Here is a 15,055-nt window from a genome sequence, read left to right on the forward strand (position 1 = left end):
TTTCCTATTCTCAATTTGCCGAAATTCCAAGAAAAGAAAACCCAAAACGATAGCAAATTTATTTTGATGACAGCCACCCCGCACAAATATTACTGGGTACTTAAAAAGGCATTCTTCTAATAAAAGATTTATATTTCTTCGGGGGTGGGTCGAAGATTATGTTGAGAGCGAGGTGTATCTCTGACTCTTATTATTATTATTTTTTATTTCTAATAATACGAATAAATGAAATGTGTTTGGTGTTATATAAAGACAACATTTTTCGGAGTCTGACGAATAAAGAAAAACCGCACAGCACAGACATAATATACAACCGATTTTTAGACCCGTACGAAGTACTGTGGTCTTTTATAAACTTACTCCTACATTTGTAACTCGGGGAACCTAAGTCTAATTTTTATGTTGTTCTTCAGTTACGTTTGACGCTTAAACGCTACAAAAGAAACATTTGAAGTGGGTAGCACGATACTATGTGTAAGACGAGTTCGAAATCGTGAGACAGTACATACAACTATTTTCAGATTTTGTACAGTTTTTCGTTACAGGTGGAGTAGGGTTGCTGAAAATCGTAAATTTTAACAGGACATACTTTATGAACAACTTCTTATGGTGGCTCAGAGATGCCAAATCAGTGAAAAAAATGTCTGTTTGTGGATCTGTGAACACTGTAACTTGAGTAACTAAACACATCTAAGTTAAAAAATGTGAGATTTTGGGTCTCGACACCTCTCTCTTTATGTTGGCCCCTAAGAGCCTCTTCCGAAGATATCTCCAGACATTTAAACGCTACACTTGTAAATGACACATCAAATAAAATTAATTCTATTAATGGAATTCTCTCTCTCAGTAACCAGGTGTCATTCATATGTTCATTCTATCTCGCCAACTTGTTATTTCTTTGGATACTTACGAAGTTGGTGTTAATAGGGAAGTGGAAGTGATGGGTATATTGAGGCGTTCCAGTAATGTAGCTTCAAAATTTATTACTTTTATGGTCTACTAGCATACACCGTTCGTACGGGTCTCTTTTAATGTTTGTTGTTGCTGTCGCTTCTTCTGTGTACTTATATTTTTCTACTACCATACTCAAGATTAATGACGTGTTCTCGTTCACCATTTATTCAGGATTTCTATAAATTTTTCACATTTATTTTTGTTTGTATACTTAGGCCTGTGAGCCGGCTATAGCCGCGCCGGAGTTACCAAGGTCTTTTTAGTCAAAGTCCTGACCAACACATGTTTCTAGTTTCTTGGATATGTATTGTGGACATCATACTGGACGAGTGTTTTGATCATTGTGATGTATTTATATCTTGTTATGATCAGAGCGAGAATACCAAAGACCGGTTCATTATAATTTGCGTACATGAGCTATGTACTTCTAACCAGGTTAGATAACCTCCTCATATAAAACTTTGATCTCGACAGCGTTTTGTCCGTGAACCTCAAGTCGCAGTGAACATACATAAAACTACCGAGAGAAGCCATTGGTGTATGGCGGATTTAAAGAAAAAAAAATCTTTGTCCGCCGCCTCCAAGAAAATTTTGAACGACATACACGTGTCCACAACTCCTCGTTCGCGTAAAATGACATTTTTCGTATAATTCATTCATTTTCAATAAAACTGACAAGCAGAAGAAGACGACATCATTAAGATTTCTCTTTTTCTTTTGTGAAAATTTTCTACAATTTTTTCCCTATTTCATCTTCTGCTATATATCACTGAAAAGACGAATTTATACCATACTCTTCCTTTCGACGTCCTTAAAATTCTTTGTTCGACTAAAATCCCAGCAAATGAATATAAATTTTAGTCCAATTAAAATTAGTGAATATTCCGCAAATTTAAACATCCGTTTTTGTGGATTTCGGTTTGTCATATTTCTATAATTTTATTTGAAAAGATGAAGAAAAGGTAAAAAAAAAGATTTTTCATTTTGGTCGGGCTGAGGGAGAAATGTTGAAGAGTTAGTAACGTTGTTTTTCTCTTTAAGAAACATTTAGTGGCATATCCGGGCATAAATAAGCGTACAATAAACTCGCAATTAAATTTAAGACAAGTGTTTTGAGAGCTGACTGGGCAATGAAGGTATACAATCTTTTTATTGTAATTACTAGGAAAGATAAAGATTGGGTAGCAGATGAAGTAGCCTGTCAAAATTCTTTGTTATCTCCTGACGTGGGCGCTGATAGGTGTAATATTATGTTGTTTGCAACCTTATAGAATTCATTTCTCTGGTTTATAGTCTTTAGTGATAAGAACTACTGTGACATCATCACCCTCTAAATTTTTTTTATGTTAATGCTTGTAGCAGGTGGCTTTTAACACTAGGGGCTGTTCATAAATGACTTCCATTGTCAGTGGTAGAGAGGGGGAGATAGTATGCTAAAAGTGGATGGTGTTGAGCGGGAGGGGGGATGGGATCGGACATCGTACAAAAAACAATTTGATTTCAACAAAAAATAAATTACTTACATATCTCTGTGTTATCGATAATGAGATATATTCAGATGGAAATGGATCATTGAACAAGAAAATATGAAACGCTATTTTTTTATTATTGCATTTATTTTATCATTCCTTGAATGTTACACTGTGTGGAATACAATTAAGGACAATGAAGGACAAAATCTAATTTGAAATTTATTTCCTTATACAGATCTAAGTAAATAAGTAGCTGAATGTTGTTTCAGGAAATTTGTGTTTTGTCGGTATCGGGGAATCGGTACACAACGCACTCTTCAACTGTGTAAAAGGTCAACTCGCACACGTAACTTTAATATTGTGCCCTGTGATCGACTTAATGACTCCTTTTACAAAATTTTGGAATTGAAAAATCGTGTGCGAGTTCACTTTTTCCGTAGTTGAAAAATGCGTTGTTTTAGTACCGTGTGCCTTTTTGTCTATGTCCAGGATGTGTTTGTCGTTGGTATGTTAGATCAGTGTCACGAATGCTTGTGGATCTGATGTTCTAAAGAACTTATGGATCATACTTGTTATGTTTTTTCAGAGTGGACATTATAGATCTGTACACTAAATTGATCAAGTCGTATTGCATTGCACATGTAGCAAAATTTGTGAATGTTCGTTTTTCTTGTACGAAAACGCTAGTCATATTATATGGTAGGGGTAACTGAAACAGATGGAATTGGACGGAAGGTTAGGGGTGTCTAAAATCGACCAAAAGTAGATGACGTCATTTATGAACGGCCCCCTAAAGTCTCACCAATTTGACAATTATTAATCCGGTGTTAATTTTAGAGCTGTGCTACTTTTTGAGTTCGAATCTTGTGTGCTTGAAGTGTGAATAAAAATTCCTCGAATTTCTTACTTATTCAATGAGCATGAGCAAAAATTAAAAAGAAGCGGCCATCAGCCAATTCAGACTTTTATCGGTGCAACATCTAGCGGGTTCTCTTATTTTCCATTGACGAAATGAATTTATTCCTTACAAATTAGCACAACAATCTTTACATTATTAACAATATAATGGACTCCCTATATGCTATGCATGCATGCATTTCCGTTGAGCAATGGCAGACACATTGTTTTGTTCCACATTATATAAGAATTAAGAGACGGCGCGGGGTTTTTATTTAGCATAATTAATGGTACGTAAGATTTTAATGTCAAGAAAATGATGGAAACCAAACGAACCATAACGCTAACAATATATTATTGTACATTCAATATCAATGTGTGCAGAATGAGCGGATAATTCATTTTAATACGGTGCATCAAAGTCAATTACATGTTGCAATAAATTTAATATCTCTTTAACGAAGAAATTAACATGAAATTGGTTTCAATTAAAAATGGACAAGTAATTTTTAACTTCAAGTCATAATGGATGTTGTATCATGTCCGACCAACGACAGTTTTTTTACTGTCTTTTCAAAAGACTCTTTTGTGTTGTAACGAATAACGTTTTACACTGACCGGAAGGTAGCGATGATTGAATTAAATATAAAACACGGATCACGATGTAATAAAGTAAGCAAAGACATGTGTGGCCGGATTTATGACCGGAGAAATACAATGAAAGCGTGATGGCGTTGCAAGTCTGTAAGTTCTCACTTTCAACAATACGCTTCTTTGGATAAATTATTTATCAAATTCGAATTCGAATTCCAAACAGCATTACGGTTCTCTAAGCCTCCAGTGGCAATGTTGTCATTCAGCGAGTACTTTATTAATTCTGAAGTCAAACATTTCGATACAATCCAATGCTAATATTTGAGAACGGATTCACAAAGATTGCTTTAAATTCTCGAAGATTCGGTTTTCGGTCATGTTAGGGATTCTTTTGAGAATCATTTAAGTACTTTACATATACGGGTTCGTACATGGCTAACTTCGCAGCGTCTGCTACATTCTCAACTAATGTAATTTATCTTCCAAATGAACGAAAGCCGTTAGTGTTTCATTTTATTGCTATGTCCCTCCATGCTGGATTTATAGACTGAAATAATGAGCAATATGAACCGTGAAAAAAAGCAGATTAAAATCGATTATTTATTGAAGTCTAAACATTTTCGAGGTGGTTTTGATACTTTTCATAGTTATCACAAGTACAAAGTGAAATTTAATAAGCCAACGTTTATAGGCTAATAAAAGAACAAAGTTGCTTTTGCAATTAAATTTCCATGAATAATTTCAATGCGAAATCCCGTTCAGTGCTAGGTATAAAAGACAAATGTTCGTTTTTCGAAAATTGATTTGTTTCATAGAATTTCTACAAGTTAAAGCTAAATCTTCATTTGAAGTGACCAAAATGCACAATTTTAAACTGATATTCGCTGTTGTGTTGTTTGTTGGTGGAGTATTCGCCGAACGATGTCAAGTGAATGTTATACCTGCTCGAGCATGTGGAGAATGTGATTCATCTTCATTTGCATATGAGGAAAGACCTTCTAAAACAACTGTTGCGACAACTAATGGCAGAGTGTTAACTCCAGTGGTTGCTATGCCTCCCGAATTAATTGTTGTTAAAGAGCCAGCAACACCAAAATGTAAATGTAGAACTGGCGCTGCTGTATATAGTGTTGACGGAGAGCGATTGCGGACCAGTTAATTTTGAACTAACCTGTGAATCCATGCAAATTTTAACTGATCTTAACCCTCAAATCACTTCTTTCATTAGTTTTTGACAGCTGATTAGCTACATTTGATTGGCTATCGCTCTCTATGAAAATAAGTCAATAGATAATTAATAGAGAGCGAAAAGCCGTTAAACTTAACTGAGCTCTGCCAAAAAATATCGAAACAAAAATAAATTGAAAGCTAGGTGTGACACCGAGATCAGTTAAAATAAACTAGTCTGAGATCAACCTCCTTTAGCACTCCACTGCTAATAAATCGTTTCCAGTTCGTGAACTGATCCAGCTATTTTTATAATCCTCTTTTCCACATTTTAGTCACCTGTGACGGAAAAACCAACTACGAAATAACAAAACCAACACCGAACGAACAGCTCCAAATCGACGAACTCATTTACCAGGCCAACTTTGGATCGACCATCTTGAATTTCTTCTCGAATGCAATCGGTGCTGTTACAGGCATCGTACGCGGAATATTTGCTAAGCCAGTGGCGAAAACATTGCTTACTTTCCACCGTTACTTGCTGAATGTTGAGGTGAATGGCAGTGATGCAAACTTTCGCATCCAAAGTGCCACTAAGACGTACAGTCATGTGGTCGTCGGGGTTGGCAAAGTTGTTACTACAACGGAAATACGTGAAGCGTTCATCAAAAGTTGTAACTGTGGTCAAACGGTTTATTTGAATTGAACTGATTTCGGGATAAATGATATGGGTGTTTTAATAGATGTACAACCTTTTCAAACTGTCTAACATTATGGGTTACGAGATAAAATCTAAATAAATCTTCCAAATATCGCAAAACGTTGACATGAAAATTGATTTTTTTTCTTCGTTCAAACTGGCTCACCCAAACGTTGTGGCTGTTCTCTTAGATGTCCAGAAATGGATTTGAAGAACATACCCTAGGGACTGTTCATAAATGAAATGACGTCCGCAGTTTGGGGGGAGGGGGACTCAAGAAAACGTGACGGCCATTTTTGCGTGACGATGGGGTAGGGGGAGTCTAAAACCAGCCAAAAGTAGTGGACGTCATTTATGAATGGCCCCCTAATCCAGAAGACAGTAAAAAACATAGCTAACGCCGACCCGTACGAAACACCTATTTGTATAAAAAGCCTTTACTGTGAAACTCTTCATTTCTTTTAGGGGTCATTCATAAATGACGTCCACTACTTTTGGTCAGTTTTAGACCCCCCCCTCCCCCATCGTCACGCAAAAGTGGTCAAATTTGACAAAATTTTGTATGTAGTGTCCGAAATCGTAGACCCCCCCTCCCCCCTCAGTACCGGACGTCATTTATGAATGACCCCTTACTTCATTCTCTACTGAAAAACTATTCTCCCTTTAAAATCACTTACATTATCCACTCTTTGCCTTGTTATGATATACAAATAAATTGCCGGAGGCAATATAGACAGCCCCGTACGAAGTCAAATTTCATAAATTCTTATTTAAACAGCTATATACATATATATCAATATTTCACTATAAATAAACATTTCACAGAGGAATATGCTACACTGAACGACATCTCAAATGTCTCACTGTCATTTTTTTCAGAGACTGTCATTGTGAATTTGCAATGACACAATAAAATTCTCAGAAAAATTTGACAGTGAGACATTTGAGATGTCGTTCACTGTATTATATAGCTCTATATGTATATAGCTCAACATAGCTGTATATAGGTATATATAGATGTCCATATATGTAATCCCTGAAACCCCACACATATAACCAATTACTTCTCTGTTAACAGAAACTCTTTTAGTACCATTTTCCCCAAGATATTTTAATTTTACTAAAATCCAATATGGCCGCTGGCAGCCATTTTATTAGGAGACCGGAAATAGTACCGACGCTTTACATTCGTTAATACCTTTCAAACAAAAAAAAATTCATGAAATTCGGTCAAAATTTACTCGAGATATTGACAAAATACTCCACGTTCACTGTACGGCCGAGTAGCCAGATAAGAGCTCGCTCCAAGAGACCTAGCTCACGCTCCGGAGAACATAATTTCTTTTTTTTTTTTTCTTTGATTGGTACGGTCAATACCTATCTAATAAAGCTAAAACAAACGAAATATATTCAAATGTGGCCGACCTACAAGCAAAAACTGCTTGCCGTCCTGTGCCTGTTTCACACCAAGGGGTCTAACTCACGAGTCGAACTTAGCCTGTCTTTTGACATTACCAAACGAGGAAAAAAAAGAATTTTCAAAATCGGATGCGTTTTACTCAAGTTAGAGAACCCACAGACGGACAGACAGACAGACGGACTTTTTTTACGCGGATTTGGCATCTCTAGACAACCACAATAGGTTTCCCCTTACTCAGGGAGTCCAATTCGACGTGTTACAAACGTATGCGTAAACCTATAAGACCCCAGTACTTCGTACGGGTCTAAAAACTATAGTAATCGCTTGGAATTCACGAGTTCTGGCAATGGGAAAAAGGTGAACCTTCACGACGGATGGCATTTGAGGAACTGTCGACCATAGACAACTATCCTCAAATCCATGTTTTTTTTTAAATCCGATTAATTCCTTGTCATCCTTGATTTCTCGATTCGGAACGCATGTTGGAGGATTTCAGAGTCCTAATTTGATGAGGTAAAATGATGGAAATAAATCAAATTTTCATTAATTCTCACGTGTTTTCAAAAAAAGTGTGATGAATGTATTGTTGTTCAGAACTCGGTCAGATAGCGTGCAATGTAGATGACTTCAGATTTCCAAAAAACCCGATTTGTCAAAACTTAATAAGAAATGGCTAGGGAAAAAATTATCAGAGTTAGCGGTTATTTTGGGACAACTTTTCGAGAATATTCCAATATCTAATCGAATCCGGTACAAAAAAAATTCTTCCTTCGATTTCGAATCAATCTTTCAGAATCTGGTCTAATCATCAAAAAATATTTTTTACAGGTTCGACTTTACTATAATTTGGACATTGCTATATTATAGTAGAAACGAATTCTTTTATTTTCATTTTTTTAACTGTGAAAATTTTGTAAATAATCACATACGATAAATAAATAAATAATCAAAAAATATTCATTTGGCTTTGAAGTTTTACATATGAACTGGTATTTTCAAGTTTGAGAATTTCGTGGAAAATTTTCGGGTTACAAAAAACGTGAACATCCCTCATTCATAAGCAATAGATGGTAGGCTCCTTCAAAATACTTACAACTCACCGTTACTTTTTCGATGCCATTATTTTGGTCACAATATTTCGAATATAAAAATAAATTGTTGGGCATCTACAAGAACCCCAGAAAAAAAAGAGAAAATGAGCATAACTTATGTGTAAAATCTTCCACCCTCAATATTTTTCACTTTCTTTTTTTTCCTGTGTGCTCCTGATGTGTTTAGTTTTTCCGTCATATTCTTAACGATGCGATGCTGTTATTTTATTATGTATAATGGCTATGTCGTACATAATGTATTTGAAACGAAAAAAAAAATGAACATAAGGAACACCAGATGTATAAAGGATATGTAATATAGATTAAAGTCGTTGGTGAACAATTTTTCCCCCGTGATATTTATTTTTTATGCCTCTGAGCATTGTGTAATGACTCCGTGTATAGAGAATGGAACAGTATATCGATTGAATTTTTGTGTTTTTCGTTTTTTGTTTTAAAACGAAGAAAACAAAATAAAACAATGAACGGGGGGGGGGTTGAGGGATTGGAAATGTGGGAGGCTCAGACAAACAAAAACACACATCGGTGCACGAAGCAATCGGAGAGAAGGATATAAATAATCTGTTCAAGAATTAAGCTGCTTCAAAACTTTATTGAACATAAAGCTAGACACTTTTGATGAGCGTAAATGTACGTTAACTAGAAGAGTCTATTGGCACATGAGTTGCACTGTAGAGGGCACCACTTTTTTTTGGAAAAATTAGTATGAGTAAAGATCACTAGTTGTCATATATTTTTGACGTATCGTGATCTTTGCTAAATGGTGTTAACAGCTTGCACCTCAAGTGCCAATAGATTGTTCACGGAGCGAGCCAGCCTGTGGGCCAATCGTCAAAATCTGAGGAATTAACATACAAGCTTAATAGATTTTGTCATTAAAGGGTCAGGCAAGAATGATGTCCGCCTGATTTTCGGATTTTTTGATCCCCTTGCCAGCTGAAAGCTCTTATTGCAAGTCACAGATGTTCGCAACGTGTTTTGATGTCCGTATTTTCTCTGATAAACATTGAAGGTAATGCAAACCCTCAGCTGATCAGAGAAATTAGGGATTCTGACTTTCAGGTGAATTCATTTTTGTAATTTTACCATTGTCAATTTTTCTTGTTTTTAATGTTGTTGCACCTGCTAAATTTGTGTGTAACTGATTACACCACACTACAAGCCACAACTTGACTTTTTTTTGCCGCAGTGATCTGCGTAACCTTTTTATATAGATCCTTAGTTTGTACTGTGTTCAATAGGTTGTTCCAAGTAACTGTAAACACGAATTTTGACAACCCGAACAATGACAATTTCATCCACAGCAACGTCGCTTAAGTGATATTACATACAAATCGAGCAACGTCGCCTACGCGATTTACACAGAAATATTATTGAGGTTATGGTTCTGTGTATGAAATTTGACAATTCCTATGGCCTTGGAACAAACCTATAACGCTCAAACTAAAAGACGTCAAAATGTTACTTTCGGTAAAAGTGAACGCATGAAACCTGAGGACACGAGTACGGGTTTAAATTATAACGACAAAAAATTCGTTAACAAACTGAAATCATTGTAAAACCACACCGTAAAACATCTTTTTTTGTTATATGCATTCCAGCGATTTCCTTAACCGTCTGGATGAAATTCAATCAGTGAAAATAACAGAAAATGTTATGTGTGACAAACGGGAAATCGGATTATTGTACATGGAAACCAGGAAATTAAATTTTCTAATTCTCAAAAGACATACAGGAAACTTTATGCTGTCATTTCGATCCAGAGATATTTTTTGTAAGTCAACAAACAGTTTTTTAATTTTATGTGAGCATAGTGGAATCCGATTTTAGCTCTTTTTTGCAGTGTATGTAATTTTGTGGATTAAACGGTGTTTGGGTTTGAGATTGAGCCTGGAACGGAGTACTGTGGCTGAATATTAAGGTTAATATGACGTTTCGTAAAGTCTAGTATCTTGCAGCAAAGTGAAGAAGTGACTGAGCTTTCTGTCATTTTCTCGGTTCAACGTACTAGATCAGCGAAAAACTGCTCTCACTTGAAGTGAGTCACTTCCATATCGCAAAAATCGATTGAACTTTCCTGTAATTTTTACACTGAAATGAAGGTATAGCTATACAACCTCGGTATCAGCGTTGCACTTATTCTTCCAGGATTGAAGCTATGGATTAAACCAAAATTTGCATTCAATTTTTCTAGTACAGTGACGCGAAAATATGACAGAAGACTCATACACTTTCTGTCACTTCTAGACTTAAAGAATGTGCAATAATCACAGTATCAAGCCTCCGTAGTCATTGCTAAAGCTTGGTTTATGCAACGAGCGGTCAATGCCTGAAAAATAAGCGTTTGCATCAGATCATACATCTTATGATTTTATGCCAATATTTTTCAGTCATTTAAGGGGCCATTCACAATTTACGCACGCTCTTAAGGAGGGAGGGGGGGGGGGGGGGGGGGGGGGGTTGACAAAAGCGTACGCTTCATACATTTTTGAAATTTTCTCCATACATTTTCGCGTGCAAGAAGGGAGGGGGGTTCGAAATTTAGAATTTGGTGCGTGCGTAATTTGTGAATGGCCCCTTACATGGGTCAATTTTTCAAACATCTTAAAGAACAAATAAAACGAACGTCTCACTTTCTTCACGACCAAAATAAATCGTTAAGAAAAGTCCGACAAAGTTAAATTAGATAAACAATTCCAGTGAAAGAATTTTGGATTCCGAACGAGCTCTCACAGTGGCTTCACAGTCATGCGTTTTGTTTCCGCAGTTGACACTTGACATTTCAAATAATTGCTTTACCCACGTGCTTAATTGTTTCAAATGTCAACTATCACAAAGGCATAACGTAGTGACAACGAAGACAAAGCGGATGACTATGAATTCAGACTTAGAAACATAGATATGAGCAGTTGACTCCATGAAATAAAAAGTAAGAGGCAATTCGTCTCATACATGTTAATTGTACGCTGCAAGTATAGTAGGTAAATTGTAGGGTATGTACTGTTGTGATGTATAGACAATGTACACTCCACTTGTAAAGAAACTATTTTTGTTTCGGTACAACCGTGTAATCTGTGTCTGATTGGGGGCCCTTCACAAATGACGTTTGACGTCACTTTATTTTACGGATGTGTCGACACCATCATCACACCCGTGTCATGCAAATTTTGGAAGACCCTGTCAATTTCACGAACACCCTCAACCTCAACAAATTGTAATTGATGAACAGTCACTTAATTCCATACGTAAAAATGAATGATAATTGCATCACATACAGTAAGTTATGTCATTGAAGCATATCCTAAATTTAAAGAAGATCTTAGAACTAAACGCGATTCATTTCCACCTGTCTAAAAAAAGGTCAAGAAAACGATTCATCTAACAAATATTTTACAAGTCTGTAACACCACAAAACAACCACTTCTATTCGATTACCATAATTTATCCGCATAATTATCCCATGAAAATCAAATGTACGGCAAAAAAAACAATAAATTAAAAATCTCTCTCTTCCGTTCGAGAATAATTAGAAATGTCGTTGTTAACATCGAATAAATTGTAAGCTAAAAAGTTGACTGTTCTCCGAGTCGAACGATAAAATCGCTTCCCGTAATCCTCCAGAATTAATTAGGGATTACGGTCTCTGAGAAAAATAATAATAATAAAAAAAATCCGAAGAAAATTTTTATTTAAATGAGACGAGGAAAAGTTTAAGCCTACGAAAATTTATTAATTCCTTTGTGGAATGGGATTTAAAACGTCTATACACCCATCGCGGATACACACCCACACACACACACTCGCCTATATTCATGTCGAAAACAATGTCAGTGCGGCATTTCCTTCATAGAGAAAAATATAATGCGAAACCAAAGGAAATATGTAGTCAAGCAACAAAAAATTAAATTCGTAAAGAAAGTACGTAACTCGCAATTTGCACGTAATGTTGGTGACACTAGTTTCTAAGTCGAAAAATTTTAATTCCAGTTCTTCGATAGAGTAACGGGCCTGGAAAGAAAAATCAGTTTGTGTCCGCAGCCGAGAATTGCTGATATTATATATTATACTTGCTGTATATATATTACAGTACTGCAGTATTATATTATATAGTTTGTGTGTCCGCACCCCAGCCCTGGTCCAGGAGAGTTTGTGTGTCCGCACCCACAGCCCTGGCACCGACGAGTTTGTGTGTCCGCATAGAATTGCTGATGCTATATATTTACTTGATGTGTACATATTGCAGTACTACAGTATTGTATACTCTTTATGTTATAATATATAGTTTGTGTGTCCGCACCCCCCAGCCCTGGGCCCGGCGAGTTTGTGCGTCAGCAGCATAAAATGTCTGTTTCTGATAATATACTTGCAGATTTGTGGCACGATTTTAATAGCACATTACTAATAGTCGGGAATTTTCGATGGCTGATGCGTGAAATATGGAATGCCTGAAATACCCCACACACATAACCAATTACTTCTAGGTTAACAGAACCTCTCTATGTATCATTTTTCCCAAGATACATAACTTTTACTAAAATCCAATTTGGCCGCCGGCAGCCATTTTGTTAAAAATTAGGAAATAGTACTGACGCTTTACATCAATAATACCTTTCAAACAAAAAAAAAATCATGAAATTCGGTCAAAATTAACTCGAGATATTGACAAAATACTCCACGTTCACTGTACTGCCGAATAGCCAGATATGAGCTCACTCCAAGAACCTAACTTACGCTCCGGTAAACCAAATTTCAAAAACGTTTTTCCCTGATTGATATGGTCAATACTTAACTTATCTAATAAAGCACAATAAGTCGAAATCCGTTCAAATTTGGCCGACTTATGGAGTCTCACCATTGTCATTACCTATCAGGGATTTTTTTTTTTAAATCGGTTGCGTTATCGTGTACTCAAGTTATCGTGTACACGGACATACATGCGGACAGACAGACAGACAGACATTTTTTCATTGTTTGTTCGTCATCTATAATCATAGGCAAATGCTTTGCCTTTACCGTCTGCCAACCACGATTTAGGGCCGTCATGTTGCACAAGTCTAAGTTAGGCAACATACGAAAATGAACTCACCTAAAAGTTTGGATCTGTAATTTCTCTGATCCGCTGAGGGTCTGCATTACCTTCAGTGTTTACATACTATGGAGGAATCAAAGTCCAATTTTATGGTTTTGTCAATGAGATTTTTCAACCGATTTTTCATTTTTTTGACCTTGCGTGTAAGCTTCATTAAATGAGTCCATAGCCACCTTATTTGACATAATTTGTAACTTTATTTCGGTTAAAATTGGAAATAAAAAACTGACTCAAAAATCTTTCGAGTAGGTCGACTTGACTCGATATGTGGGTAATTTGACATCGTAAAGAATACAAGCCAGATAGCGAATAGGGCAAGTTTGGTATTTTTGGAAAGGTGCGGTCTCAGGCTATGAGATGTAGTAGCGACTGAAGCTATACCTAGCAGTGGATGAGCTAGACATGACCAGAAAGCTTCCCGATGGTGAAAAAATCAGTGAAACTTGTTCACATTCACAAAGAAAAAATGTTAAATTTCTTGTTAGGGCATATAATTGTTTGGTAGACCAGAGAGAACCAGTACACAGCAATTAATTTCATTTTTAGTCGAACTTTCCATACATTTTCATTAAAAAATCTCAGGAATGTGGGCACCAATAGAAAAGTTTTTTTAGATTTTTTGAAAAAATTGAAAAACCTTCTCCCAATTTTTTGATATGTTAAATGGGATGTGCTAGCTGTCATTTTAAGTCAATAAAATGAAAAATCGGTTAGGGTGCTCGCTCATTGACAAAATCATAAAATTGGACTTTGATGCCTCACCCTGACTCACAGCTACAACCTTTCAACCCGACGACACTTTTATTAGAATCGTCTGTCAATTCTCTACAAACTATTATTAGATCAAAACCGGCCGGGTCGTTTCATTTCGGGGAAAATTTTTCTGAAAAAGTCATGATTTTGAAATTTTCAAATTTTGTTAGAGTCGCCCCGAGCCGGAGAGGTCGTTAAAAAAAAAAACTTCTACGAAGTAATCACCTTGAAATTCCCTATCGATAACACCATAAACGTTCGGAAACAAAAATGGTGTGTCCGATTCAAAAAAAATTTCACATAATTGTTAACCTTTGCCACTTTCAACAAAAAAAGATGCGACACGTAGCGGAAAAATATGTCTTCAATAATAAGTGCAAATTGAACATAGAAAGTGGTAACAAAAACGAGTAGCGGAAACAATTTCGTTATTAAGAAGTAAGCACAGACATCTGGGCGCGAAAATCGCTAATAACACTTACAAAACTTACAACCGGGTTTTTCTATTGGTGATTTGCAACGAAGGGTGCGACGAGTACAATATAATTTAAACATACTTATGTCCGATATTCAAATCTTATCAACATAGAAAGTGGTGTCATCTGTAGTGAAAATCGTGAATAATCAAAGCCAGTCTTAAAGATTTTTATACACTGCATGGCAGCAAAGAAAATGATGATATCTGGGTTCTAATGTAAGAGAATTTCCACATATTTCGCAATGTTCGACAGACAATGTCTCGTAGACCCGAGCGACCCTAACGATTACTCCTGTATCGTCCAAGTCTATAACATTTTGCAAGCCTTGATGACAAGATACGAGAAAAATTCGTTTCATTTCGAATGTTGTTTCGAGCATCCATGTGAATCAAACATAAAACACAAAACGAACGTTTTC

The 15,055-nt window shown here is 36.1% G+C and overlaps 1 protein-coding gene across 1 annotated transcript; it reads left to right on the forward strand.

Moving 5' to 3' along the window:
* Positions 1–4,718: 4,718 nt before the first annotated feature.
* LOC119079765 lies at positions 4,719–5,912 on the forward strand. The gene is made up of 2 exons (XM_037187848.1): positions 4,719–5,014; positions 5,420–5,912. The coding sequence occupies exons 1-2, from the start codon at positions 4,777–4,779 to the stop codon at positions 5,788–5,790; spliced, it is 609 nt and encodes a 202-aa protein (XP_037043743.1). The 5' UTR covers positions 4,719–4,776; the 3' UTR covers positions 5,791–5,912.
* The last annotated feature ends 9,143 nt before the right edge of the window (positions 5,913–15,055 follow it).

The sequence above is a fragment of the Bradysia coprophila genome, unplaced genomic scaffold (genome assembly GCF_014529535.1).
Source record: "Bradysia coprophila strain Holo2 unplaced genomic scaffold, BU_Bcop_v1 contig_333, whole genome shotgun sequence".
Lineage (NCBI taxonomy): Eukaryota > Metazoa > Arthropoda > Insecta > Diptera > Sciaridae > Bradysia > Bradysia coprophila.